Below are 13412 nucleotides of genomic sequence, written 5' to 3' on the forward strand. Positions count from 1 at the left end.
TCGGTCACGGGGCCTGCACTTGGCAAAACCCAGCCTAGAACAGTCTCCCGACTGCTACTCCTGTCTCTCTCTCCCCCTCAGCGCTGGACTCTGGCTTCTGATCCCAGTTCTGCTACGAATGAGCTGTGGGACCTGGGACCACCTCAGCTCTCTGAACCTGCCTCATAAATGCACTGGCCCCCAAAACCTCAATGCCGTTTCGCTCATTCCACAAGCACTGCCTCTTGGGAGCCCCTGGACCTGGTGCTGGGGCTATGAGAATGAAGACTCCAGCTCTCTGCCCATGAGGCAGGAGCATAGTCTGAGCCCAGCTGCTACGGGACAAGGGGCCTGGCCCTGAGCAGGTCTGCTGGGGGCCAGCTGTAGTGTAGGGGTCTTGACTTCGTGCAGGGAAGGTTTCATAACACGAGTCCGGGCGACTATGAGGACGTGTTTATTAAAGCTGGGGACAGTGAAACCAGGAAGGGCTCAGCTCAGAAGAAGCAACAGGAGAGGCTAGGCTGGGCTGCCTTAGATCACTGGGAAGTCAGAGAAAAGCAGGCCTTGGGCACAGGTTCAGGGGATCAGCCTGGGACAAGCAGCCGGCTGCCCGTTGCCTTAGAGTTCAGGAGTCGAGTGCCTGTGAAGGAAGAAGTGGGGGAAGAAGGAGGAAAAAGAAATGGTGTGGGCTGCTCCCCAGAGAGAGACCACGCCCTGGGTCCTTTGTCTTGAGGCTTTTTTCTCTCTGTCTTGCACGCAGGAATCTTAGAGCAGGTCTCAGGGGAGGGTTTCTGCAGAATATTCACCAGTTCTCCAGGTGCGCTCCTCTGATGGGTCAGTGACAGGGCAGAGGGTCTTTGGTTGGTTCGTTCTGGCACTGCCCATCTAGTTTTGCTGCTTTTCTGGGCCTGGAGCGGAAATACAACTGAGGCCTAGGTGTTATCTCCTAGGGATGAAAGGCCAGGGGAAGAGAGGGTACCCCAGGGTAGCGGTCCTTGTTTTCCCAGTTTTGCCCCGACCAATTTTGACCATCTCACCTGGCTGGTCAAGTGCTCTGCCAGTTTGTTCATTCAGCTCTCTGTCTCTATTCCACTTGCCAAGGAATTTTCCTAGCTTCTTACTATTCTGTCTCACAGCAAGGCAGGAGATTCCTCTGGTGGGGAGAAGAGGGCAGGAACCCAGGCCTTTTCTCAGGGGACTCAGGGATTCTCAAGAGGAATCTGAGTAGAGACTTTCCACCAGAAGTCGGCCTCCCTTTAAGAAAGCCCTACAACACAGTGTCTGAGCTCAAAAGAAGAAAGATTAGGGGTCTTTATACACTTTACACAAAGATTCTTTATTCTACTGTTCTTTAAAAAAAATCTCCAATTCCCTCCTCTGGATTGCTTGAAATACAGTTCATTTGCAAATCATTAGAACACATTTACAGAGTAAAGCCAGAGAGCAGAACGGGAGTTGGGCTGTTTGCCTGGCTACTGAGCTGGTCCTGGCAACCCACTCTCATCTCTCTGACTCTCGGTTTTTCCCACCTATGGCTGTGTGGCAGGTGCTGCTGGTGCCAGGGGTGGAAATTGAGGGCAGTTATGTATTGAACATGGGCTGTGTGCTATGATTAAGACCCACTTCACGGATGAAGAAGTGAAGGCTCAGAGGCAGGGTTTCAATCAGGGCTGTCTGACTATAAAGCCAGGGCTCTCCCCTCACGTCGCTCTGCCCTATTCTTGACTGGGACACAGGCCAGTTACTCGGTGCTTGGGGCCTAGGAAGCTGTAGTCTGCAAAGTAGGTAGCCCAGGGGTCCTATCAGCAGGATATAGGAAATAGGTGAACTTGGGCTAATAGATCCCCGGGGTCCGAAGGTTAGTGGGAGACATTCTCTAGGGGGTGCTCTCAGTCTCCCCACTCAAATGCAGTCAGTCGGTCATCCCTTCTGTCCTGTGGCTCTGGAGAGCCAACCGGCGGTCAAAGCAAGAGGAGCGGAGGAGCCAGGGAAAGCAGCTAGAGGCTGTCACTCCGGGAGAGCCCGGGCGGCTGATGGGACCCTCGCCAAAACGCTCGGAGCCCCAGCTGTGGCTCTCTGCGTGGCACTTCCGATCCGGCGGGGCCGCATGCAGCTGCACTCTCCAGCACCGCGCCCCGCCCCCGAGCGCGCTGCGCCCCCAGTTCCGACCCGCGCCCGGCCCCGCCCCGCCAGTGTGCCCACCCCTGGCCCGCCCCGCCGCCCCATCGTCCGGTCCCGCGAGTCCAGGGGCGTCAGGGTGGGTGCGGGCAAAGCGATCCACCAACTGGCACCGGAGGCGATGGCACCTCGGCTGCTTCGCTCTCCTGCCGGCAGCTTCTGGTGCCTGGAGCCAGCTGTCCACTCGGCGGCGCCGCTCCGGGGACCGGGAGCGGGAGGGCGGGAGGCAACGAGGAGGGAGGAGGCAGCGGCGGGGGAGGCCGGCCGGCCGGCGCTCAGGCAGCCGCGGGTGAGCCCTAGCTTCTCTCGCAACGCGGAGCTCGGGGCTACAGCGCCTGCCCGGCCGGCGTTCCCGCGCGGCCACATGGCTCGGCTCCGCGCGCTGCTGTCCTGCCTGCTGCCCCTGAACTGCGCGCTCTGCGCCGCCGCGGGCAGCCGGACCCCAGGTGCGTGCGGGCTGGGCGCGCGGCAGCGCGTGGTTTATGGGGAGCGCTCGGGTGCGGGTGGGCGGCTGTGCAGAGAAAGTGTGTAACACGAGGGTGGGAAGCGGTGCGCACACGGGGCTAAGCTCTCCTTTCCTCCTCTGTGTCACCGACGCTGTCCCGCGATTTCTCTAACTTTCTGGCACGAAATGCGGAGAGAGACCCCAGGAGAAGATTTGGGACTAAAAAGCCTCTTTTGGGGGATGCGCATCTGTCTCTGTGGTTTTACCCCCTCTGCTGTACTCTCTTTCAGTGTCTTCTGTTTCCAACTGGTATGCATGTGTGCGCATGTGTGTTCTTGTGTGCAAGTGTCTGTCACACACACAGAATCAGGCTGGCAGGTGGTTACCCCACACCCCAGTGAACATGCCTGTACAGAAAAACGCACCCCTCTCCCCAGCATTCTCATGCTCTCCGCAGACACCCTGCCTCGCACAGGCCAGACACGCCCCACCTTCACCTCCCGGTGTAGGATGCCCTCCTGGGGGCTCAGAGCATGGGGAGGTGGTTTCCGTGATTTCCAGGCAGGATGGTTGCTTGTTTGTGAGCTCTGTTCATGTACCAAACGGATCCCTCTGGCTGAAGTCTTGGGGTTACTTGCTCTCAGGGGTGAGTGAGAGAAGAGTTGGTGCTCCTCCACCCACACCTGCCTTAGATGTGGGGCATTTTCAGGACACACCACTTTCTAGGTTTTATCAGCACTGTGAAGGGGGCTAGGGAGGCAGGAGATACAGCTGTGTGGACGTGAAAATTCCTCCAGACTCGTATCCATGAATCACCAGGCCTGGAAGCCAGGGAACTGTCATTTCTGCCTGGCTTGGCTTGGGCTCAGGGAGAGCTGTGTGAGGACGGGGCTGCTGGCACGCAGCCCAGAGCATGGGGCCATGACCTCACACTCAGTTCGGCCTGAGTGGTCAGGTCACTGTGCATCTTTTTTTATTTTTGAAGATCTATACTTACCCAGCTTGGGACTGGGCCATGGAGAACTCTCAGCAGCCACTGTGCTGCTTAAAAAAGTTTTCTTTCTAAACTTGGAAAAATATAGAACTTGTACTCCCTCCCCTCCCTCTCCAGCTCCACCTTTCTCCTTGACACGTGCCCAGGATCCCCTGGGTTTCTAGGTGTGTTTGTTTTGCCAGCTGTGCGCAGGGAGCTTGGCGAGGAGGGTCCTACCCCAGGCTGGTCTGGTGACTTCAGCATGTTGGGAATGTTTGGGCAGACCCTCTCTGTGCCCTGGGGGCTTTCGGGGAATTTCCGTGCCTTGCCTTGCTCGGCAGTGCCCAAGGTTGGAAGGCTTGTTGCTAGAGTGACAGGACTCTGTTTGGCATCGTTTGTTTTCTTCTGCTAAGTTGAAAAAGCACCTGGGGACTCCCGGACACAATTTAGGTCCACAAAGTGCTTGAATACCATTCATCTGGGTGCTGAGACCCAGGGGCTCAGGAAGCAGGGGATAGGAAATGGGTGGACTTGGGCTAACAGGTCCCTTCAAGGTGACATTCAGCATCGCAGATCACTCCCCGCCCCAGTCGGGATGTCTGGCTTTCTCTTCTCTTTGCACAGCCTGTACTGAAGCGATTGTTTGTTTACCTCCGGCAGAGCTGCTGCATCCCTCCGGAAGGCTCCGTGGCTATGGTGTGACAGTGCCCTGCAGCACGGATTTTCGGGGACGCTTCCTCTCCCATGTGGTGTCTGGCCCAGCAGCAGCCTCTGTAGGGAGTGCGGCAGTGGAGAGGCCACCTGCACCACCCTCACACCCAGGTCACCTCCGGGTGGCCCGCAGCCCCCTGCCCCACCAAGGAGCTGCCCCTGCCGGGCCAGGCCGGGAGGGGCGCTACTCCCTGTACTTCAACGTTACTGTTTTTGGGGAGGAGCTGCACTTGCGCCTGCGGCCCAGCCGGCGGCTGGTGGTGCCTGGGGCCTCTGCGGAGTGGCAGGAAGACTTTCGGGAGCTCTTCAGACAGCCCTTGCGGCAAGAATGTGTCTACACCGGGAGTGTCACAGGCATGCCGGGGGCAGCTGTTGCCATCAGCAACTGTGATGGATTGGTAAGGGACAAGCATTCCCCCAAGCCTCCTTTTGCCCCTCTCCCCAGGCCCCAGCTAACCCCGGGCCCTGGCTGACTCCAGTCCCTGAGCCCAGCAGACCTGGTTTTCTCCCTTGCTCCCCTGTGTGGGGGGCTCCTGTGGGCAGATGGTGTGGTCTGGGCATGCTGCTTTCCGCAGAGAACCCTGCATGCCCTGCTGGCACCACCTTCATGCTCCGCCAGGTAGGTGGTGGCCCAGCTAGGATGACGCCTTATCTGGTTCATCCCCTCACTGTCCGCCGACGCATCAGGACCGCAGCTTACCTGGCAGGGGTGTCTGAGCCCAGACACGTGCAGGGGGGAGGAAGGAGGGCTCTGCTGGGGTGGATTCTTTTCTGTGCCGCTTACTAGCTGCAAGGCTTTGGTAAGTTACTTACCCTCCCTGTGGTTCTTTCCTATGCCCAAAGTGAGGGTTTCTTCATTCTGCACATAGTTCCTTCGTGCCTCCCATATGCCCAGCTCTGTTCAGGCTCTGGGGGCTACAGCAGGGCCGGAGGCACACATGGTCCCTGATCTCCTGGAGCTGATGTGCTGGTGCTGGTCATGGGACCCACCTTACCGGGCAGCACGGTTGGTGGCATCTGCCTGGCACGTGGTCAAGACTCTGTCAGAATTAGCTGCTATTACTCTAACTGTCACGCACCCCACTGTCTGTGGCCCCTGAAGCCAGCCTGCTCTTTCCCGTGCTCTGCTCTGTGAGTTCCCTTTCTCAGCATCTGCCCCTCCTCCCAGGCATCACAGTGCAAACCAGGAAGCCACGAGTGGCTTCTCTCTTTCTCACACTCAATTCCTGCTGAATCTTGGTCCCTTCCCTGCTTCTTCCTCAGGGTGTCAGGCCACATGAGCCTGTGTTGCAGCTTCAGGGCAGTGGGCACTCTCTTGTGGTGCATGCTTGGTCAGGTATGAGCTGACACATCCCAGGAAAGGTGCTGCTCGCTCCCGCCCTGCACCTTTAGGAGAGGGATGCATTCTGTAAGGGGATGGGAAGGGGGCTCTTTCCTTTCTGGCAGGCTGGGAACACTTCCCACCATCCTCCCACCCTTCAGGGTGTCTTCCTGCTGAATGTCACCGCCACCTTTGTCTAGACCAGTGCTTCTCAGTCTTGGTTTCATCATGCCCCCACCCTGTGGCCAAAGAGCCTTTTTAGACATTTTCCCGAATCGCCGCCCCCATAACATTTGAACACCACAGATATACTGAATAGATGTTTATGAACTGTATGTGTATCTGTACTTTATATAGAAAGAGTGATTTTTTTTATGCCTTCCAAAGAATCAGATATTGCCCATTGGAGGATGGGGCCCCCGCTGAGGAGTGTGATCTAGGCAGCAGCTGGTTCTCCAAGTTGGGTGTGTGCGGGAATCACCAGGGATGCAAGAGCCCCATGCAGTAGACTTTGAGAAACCCAGGGTGTGAGACAGCTGAGGAGGCTGAGACCTCGCCCTGGTGCCAGGGTGAGTGAGCCTTGGCTGCGGGGGAGTCCTCAGTCGGCCTGCTGGCTGGTGCTGTGCTGTGGCCACAGCTTTTGGTTAAAAGTCCAAGGTAACGTTTGGAATCACCAGGGGTGCAGTGTCCGTGCGGGTGGAGAGGGAAAGCGCTGGTGCAAACGGCGGCTTGGCTGAGCGGCATGAACTCTTTCCAAAATCATCAGGCATGCAGGCTGTCAGCTGTGCAGTGACAGGCCTGGGTCTGCCGCTGCTCGGACCACCTCTGTAAACGTGCAGTGGGGACCTGACCGAGGGCGGTAGTGGATGGTCATCACCATTAATGAGTAACTGTCTGCACCCTTTGCTCCTGAAAACTTCCCTGTCATTGAACTCATTCAGCAGCCCCTTGGTATGTGGTTAGTGACTGCTAGGTGAAGCAGGGATCAGGGTCACGGAGGAGCCTGTCCCCCATCTTAGCGGCCATGAACCGTAACCACCTGCCCACAGTCTGTGGTGTACAGTGACTGGCTGCACTCTGGTTGTTTGGGGTGGGAGGCTGCTGAATGGGCCTGGGGCCAGGCTTTGCCCAGCCTGTTGTTGGCTTGTAGTGGCCTCTGAGTAAGTGTTCTGATCATCGGTGTGACCTGGGTGAGTCATAGCCCGTCTCTGGGCTTTACACTCTTCATTTGTCCAAAGAGGGGCCTTGTTTGATGCTCTCTGGCATTTGGAAATTGATTCAATGTGGTATTTGCAGAAGCTAAATCAGGTCTTGGGGGCTGGTCCATTAATGGGCTTTGCACTAGGACTGAGGCTCACCTGGGTCCCCTGCCCGTGGTGAGGGGTAAATGTGGACCTCACAGGGCTGAGCCTCAGGCTGGGCCCCCGTTTACACCAGGTCACTGCCTGTGCCCTGCACTATCTCTAGAGGCCTGTCCTTCAGTCTGGATCCCAAGGCGCCCTCCCCTCCAGGTTCCTGATGGGGGTGGGGGGCCCAGCCCAGCACAGCGGCCCCTCAGGGCAGGGTTGCTCCCTCCTGGCCCTGCGGAAGCCCGCCCTGTGAGGGTGAGGGGCTGTTTAGAGTGACCCGGCCGAGCCGCCTTTGGACTCAAAGGCCACAGGGCAGCATTTTGATGACAAGATTGAACTCTGCATCTTCATGTGGCCTCTGGATTTTAACCTCATTTTCTTGAACAACTCAAATGCTGAAGTCATTGGTTCCAAAGAAAATACGTACTTAGCACGGGCTGTGAGCAAGGCCCATGGGGAGGCGTGAGAAAACAAAAGTGACACAAATGACAATGACAACAGAAATGCGTCCCTCCCACAGCCCAGGTGTAGCATGCACACGGTCCCGGCACTCGGGCTCTCAGTTCACCCATTAACTTCACTCCTGTGCAGACGGGGAGACTGACCCTGGGGAGGAGGTCTGAGGGAATGCAGATAGCTCGCGGTAGCATAGACCTTAGAGTTTGCAAAGCCCTGTAGTCGTGTGTGCGGTGTGGGCAGGTACTGTTCTTACCCTGCTTTGCACAGAGTCAGGTTTCTGCCCTCGAGGAACTTGGGTGCCAAGCCGCGGGGACCCCAAAAGTAGATTCCCCATTACCTTTTTGGTTTTTCAGAACACAGTGCGGTGGGTACTCGGTAAGTGGGAGTGATTATTATCTGTAGTGTCCAAGAAGATGGTGTTTGAAGTGGGCCTTGAGGGATGGGCGGGAGTTTGCTGGGTCTGGAGGGTAGGGCAGAGGAAAGAGCGTGAGCAAGTGAGGGAGGAGCCCTGTGCTGGACGGGGCCGGGGAGGGGACCCGAGAAGACACGCTGGGCAGGTGGGCCTTGGTCTGGCTGTGAAGGAAGGGTAGGACAGGGGAGGGGGGCCAGGGAAGGGGTGCAGCAGCCTGCCCTGTGAAAGAATCTGGCTGGGGGTTGGGAGGTATGGCTGTGTGACCCTGGGCAACTGCCTCCCTTCTCTGGGCTTCACTGGCCTCCTACGTACATCCTGTGATGTACTTCCACCTCTGTAGGTGGAAGTGGACGCTCTCAGAGTCCTGTCCACCTCTGGCGTTGGCACTTTGTGACAGGCAGCAGGGGTTTGGTAGGAGCTTGAAGGCCCTTATAAACCCATAGTTACCTCCTCCCTCCCCATCCGTCCTGGGGCCTACTCTGTGCCGGGACTGGGCTGGGCTGTAGATGCAGAGAGGAAGACACCAGTCCTGAACTTGGCCCTCACAGCCGAGCAAACTTGCCAGTTGTAAGACCGTCTGAACAAAGCCCTCTTGCCAGCCTTGCAGCCATGTGGCATTTTAGCTGCTCTGGTGAGAAACACTGTGTCCAAACTGGGTGGCTCGATCCTCATTTCAACTGGGATCTGCACTGGGGGCAGTGGCCATCACCCCCTCCTGTTCTTCTGCTATCTGCAGCATCACTCACCAGTGAGCACCTGGCACAGACAGCAGGAGGGTTCTATGCACTGCGGTTAGTTCATGCCTCAAATTGAGCAATAGGCACTTGACCTTACTGCCCACCTGCTCTTCTGAGGGGTCTGGTGTTACAGCTGGGGGAGGGGGTGGGAGGGATCGAGGACTGAGGAAGCCGGGACCACTGCCCTGGATGAGCTTGTAGGCTAATGGGGACTCAGATATAAAAGTTGACAAAAAAGTTGGCAGTCACTGTTAGTAGTAATTATGAGGCAACAGTTTGGGGCGGCAGAAAGTGTGGGGTCTCCTTGCCTGCTACAAGACCTGCTGTGTGGCCTTGAATAAATTTCTAAACCTCTCTGTGCTTAATTCCTCATCTATAAGGAGGAGAGAACAGTTGAGGGTGTCCAACTTTCTGGCGTCTGCACCACACTGGAAGAAGAGTTGTCTTGGGCCACGCATTAAATACATTGTGACATGTAATCACAAAAAAAAAATCTCATAATGTTTTAAGTAAATTTATGACTTTGTATTCGGTTGCATGCGGCCTGTGGGCTGCAGGTTGGACACCCCTGGTAGGGCTATTCAGAGGATTAAGTAAGATAGTATAAAAAAGTGAAAGGTCTGGTACTTGGTGGGGCCTTTAAAATGGGCATATTATTGATGGTAATGTTTATTACTTTCTTACAGTAATGGCTACAGTAGTTACAGTTATTGTGAATAGTGAAAAATACCAAAAATACCGTCAAGAGTTCCTTGTATTGCAACACTGCGCAGATTGTCTGTGTTCTGGAGGTGCGTCTGAGGCGCCTGTGGTTCCCACATCCAAAGCCTGCCTTCTCTGCTGCTGCAGCTTGCTCTGCACAATGGGTCACACAGTGCTTGCTCAGGGCATGGGGCGGGGCTTCTACAGCTGATCTGTAACATGCAGGTGCCTTCTGGGACAGGGGAACTGGGGGGACACTGAGAGGGGCTAAGTGGGACACTTCGGCCCTGGGAGTACAGGTGTGAAACTCAGCCCACCTTCCTATGCTCTTCGGTTTAAAGAGAAGGCCAGCCCACAGTAGACAACACGAATCAAGACAGGCCACACCGAACATCCCTGTTCTGTGGAAATGCTGGGAAGCACCATGCGCTCAGTGGGTGTCCCAGAGGTGAGTGCTGAGGAGGAGAGGTGCTTCCTGGGAAGGAAGGCTTCCAGGGAGGGACCACCTGGGCCGGGTTTTTAGGCATCAGTAGGAGTTTTTAAAGCTAAGAGGTAGGAATTATAAGCAGTCTGCAGGGAAGGAAATCCTGTGTCTTCACGGGGTGCAAGGAGTGGCAAGTCACCCCAGCTCCCCGTTGGGAGAGGAGGTGTGGTGAACACACAGTCTGGAAAATGTCTGCCTCGCCATGGAGCTCAGACTCGCCCCTGTGGGCACAGGGACCACGTTAGTATTCAGGGAAGTGTCTTTTCTGGTGCAGCTGGTGCAGAGCTGGCACAGCAGACAGGCCTGTGGCTCCTTGGTGTCCTTGCTCTGGGGGCTGCTCCTGGTCGCTGTGGAGTGAATGGGTATCCTGCACCTCCTTTGGGAGTCCGGGCTCCACTCTGCCCTTCTGTCCGACCCTGCGCCTGGGACATGGAGTGGGAGGTCTGGAGTATAAGTGGTGCCCCCACTGAACCACCTCACAGGCCTGTCCCTGCACATCTCAGGCCACAGGCCACCTGCACTCACATGTCCATGCTGAGAACCCCGGGCAGGGGTGGGCTGTCTGGCCCCACATTAGTGTAGGCCTCGCCTCCTTGCCCCACCTGCGTCTCCAGCCTTGATGGTGGTCCCTGCTCTGCAGACCCCTGCCAAGCCGCCAGCCAGTTCATGCTTCCCTTTGTGGCCCCTCTGCCTTTGTTCATTCTGTTTTCACCTGCCATTGTGCCTTCCCCTTCTCTCTGCCTGAGGCATGCCCTACTTGGCCATCTGGTTCTCTGACATCAGACACAAGCCTCACATCTTTGCTTTTCTCCAAGTGCTGAGCACAGGGAAGGGCTCAGGGTACACAGGGGTCCTGACTTCAGCGCCTGCACGAGCGGGGAATAACACAAGAAAGAGAAGAGGGCCAGCACGAGCGGGGTGGGGTGGGGGGCGGTGGGATTGGGCAGACGGGGGACAATGCCCTCTCTAAAAAGAGTGCCAATTTGGCATCGCAACATGTGTGAGTGTTTTCAGGAGAAATCAGAAATATGGATTTTTAAGCAAAATGGTCCGTTCTTTAAGCAAAATGCTCTATTCTTTAAGAGCAGGTTTGCTAGCTAGCAGCCACGGAGCGCATGCAGGCCGTGTGAGCAGGGCGTGAGTGCGTGACCGCTGGGGCCAGACCACCTGGGTTGAGATGCAGCTCTCCTTCCACTGCTGCGTGGCCTCGGGCAACTTCCGAATCGCTCCAGGGCTGGATTTCCTCATTTGTACAATGGGGATCGTAACAGCAGCCGCTTCGTGGAGTTGTCGTGTGTAAAGGGCGGAGCTCAGTGCTCGAGCCGTCAGCGGTGGCCGTTGTCCTCGTTCAATGCTGTGGCTTCTCGGCTGCGTCGGACGGGATGGGTGGGGGAGGAAGAGTCCGGAGCACGTGAAGCGCTGCTGCAGCGCCTAGGAAAGTGGCCAATTTTACTACTGTGGCTGGGCTCTCGGGATGCATGTGGACACTGAGACAGAGCCCACAGCAGGTTCATTTCCGGACCTCTGGTCGCCCAGTTTTTTGCTTCCCAGAAGGCCCCATCCCGTCCAGGCCTGTGTTTGAGTGGATGGGTGGTTTTCTGGGTCCTGGAGGGTTTCTCCACCTCCAAGGTGGTCTGATCCTGCAGACTCCCCACAGCGCCGTCTTGCCAGATTAATAACATTTATGATACGGAATAAAAGCCAGACATCACCGCACTGCCATTCCTCCTGAGCAGAGCCAGCCTCCCGGTCCAGCGAGGGATGGTCTGGTCTGGGGGCAGGTTTTATTTTCTTCCCTGGCATCTTCCAGGCTGGCTGGGGCGCTGGCCAGTGTGCTCGGGGCTGCACCTGCCTTCTACCTGCCTCCCAGTGTCAGGCAGGGCCCAGGGTGGGGCCTCGGCGAGCACCCGGGGAATCTGCATTCCCCTGACCCTGCAGCGGGAAGTTCCCAAACCACGTGCCAGGTCCACATTCTGTTTCGGGCATGAGGGCCTTGCCCTGCCTCCAAAGCCTTAAAAAACAACAGCGGCAGGGACTACAAGAGCCGTGCTTGCAGGCCACTTCATTCCAGGCAGCTCCAAGGAGGCCCTTGTCAGCACAGATGATCTTCCTGTTGTGAGAATTGCCAGCGGTGAATCTCAGGTCAGTGTCCTCGCAGTTCACCCAGACTTTGGCCTGAGTGTGCGCAGCTGTGGCCCAAAGAGGCCTCTCGGTCCCCTCTTCACTTTCCAGACCAGAAAGCCGAGGCTCGGGGAAGGGAAGAGACTCACCCAGGGTTGTGCCGTAGGTGATTGTCAGGGCCTGACAATGGAGTCTGGGTGCCTGACTCCCGGTCCAGTGCTCTCCCAACAATTCCACGTGGCTTCTCTTCCACCAGCAGAAAGGCCCAAGTAAATGGGAATAGCGAGTCAAGGTCATAAACCATGTGATGGCCAGTGATGTGGGGGCAGTGGCAGCAGCTTGAGAGCAGGATGCTAAAGAGATTGGTCCAGTGGTTGCCTTGTGGGCGTGTCCTGGGAGTCCTTGGGGCTGGGGCCCAGGTGGAGGTGTTTACAAGGCTCCCCTTGTGCGGGTCATAGTTTCCCTCCACTGGGAAGCCAACTATGAAAATACAAACGTCAACAGCCCCGTTAGCGGGATCTGAAGCTCGAAAGGAACCTGGTGTTTCTTAGCCCCCAGTCAGCACTGCCCAAGTCTGATCATTTTCTAAGTACCATGGGGCAGTGGGCTGCTCTTGTGTACACAGTACACAAGGTCACGGGCCTCGCAAAACCTGCATCTCACTCTCTTCTACTTTCTGCAGCACAGTTGAACAGGCCCCTGTCACAGAAGCCTCTGAAGGTGGGACACTGGTCAGGACGCGGTTGTCTAACGCAAACCCTATTCCCAGTGGGCCGCTTGAAGCCCTTTGTCAGCTTTTGCTTCTAAGCCAACCAAACATTCATACCTTTGATGTATCCAGAAAACACCCGTGCCCCCAAGCCACCCCGGCTCGCAGCGGAGGTCCATTTCCGCCCGCGAGGCTGGCAGGAGCTCATGCTCCCAAGTAGCTCCTCCAGCCCAAAGACGCCTTGTGTGCTGCGGCCCAGCAGGCTGCCCACCTCAGTGCGCTGAGTGCTTAGTACTTTGTCACCTCGTAATTCACAGTCCCTGGATGGGGAGGCTGTAGGTAAAACAAGAGTTCCCTAAGCCACGGCCACATTTTGTGGGGAAGCAGAGCTTTCATTAAGGGCCACATGCCCAGGAGAGTTTGTTTTGGAGGTTTGGTGCCGAGGATGCTTATTTGATGTGGTTTGGTTCCGAAGTTGGTGCTCTGTGTGGATCAGCCCTTGTCCTCCTAAAGCGTGTATCTGGAAGAAGGAAGGACAGACGTGCCTGAACTGGGGTAGAGCACCCACCAAGAACCCCTGGGGACACGGGGAGGGAGAGAGGATGGGAGGGAAGGGCATTCCTGGTAGAGCTCACAGCCAGGGGCAAAGGCCTGGGGCCAAGTGGTTCTGGGTACACAGCACGTCCCGTGGAGGGGTGGGAGGATTTTGTGCTCCCAATTCCAAAAGGGAAACAACGGGGCTTGACGAGAATAGCAAGTGCTGGGGTGGTCCGGACTGGCCTGCTGCCTCTCCCGGGGACGGCCGTGGCCTCTCTGGCTGATTTCCCTGCTG

At 56.8% G+C, this 13412-nt stretch overlaps 1 protein-coding gene across 1 annotated transcript in view; it reads left to right on the forward strand.

Annotated features, from left to right (window-relative positions):
* The first annotated feature begins 2221 nt into the window (after positions 1-2221).
* The window catches only part of ADAMTS14 (ADAM metallopeptidase with thrombospondin type 1 motif 14), an 89648-nt gene continuing 78457 nt past the window's right edge, over positions 2222-13412 (forward strand). The window contains exons 1-2 of the mRNA XM_037055816.1: positions 2222-2603; positions 4236-4684. Coding sequence (XP_036911711.1) covers positions 2279-2603; positions 4236-4684 — 774 coding nt within the window. The 5' untranslated portion in view covers positions 2222-2278. The remainder of the gene's footprint in view (positions 2604-4235; positions 4685-13412) is intronic.

Source organism: Sturnira hondurensis, unplaced genomic scaffold (genome assembly GCF_014824575.4).
Source record: "Sturnira hondurensis isolate 20B ecotype Veracruz unplaced genomic scaffold, ASM1482457v3 Scaffold0008761, whole genome shotgun sequence".
Classification (NCBI taxonomy): Eukaryota; Metazoa; Chordata; class Mammalia; order Chiroptera; family Phyllostomidae; genus Sturnira; species Sturnira hondurensis.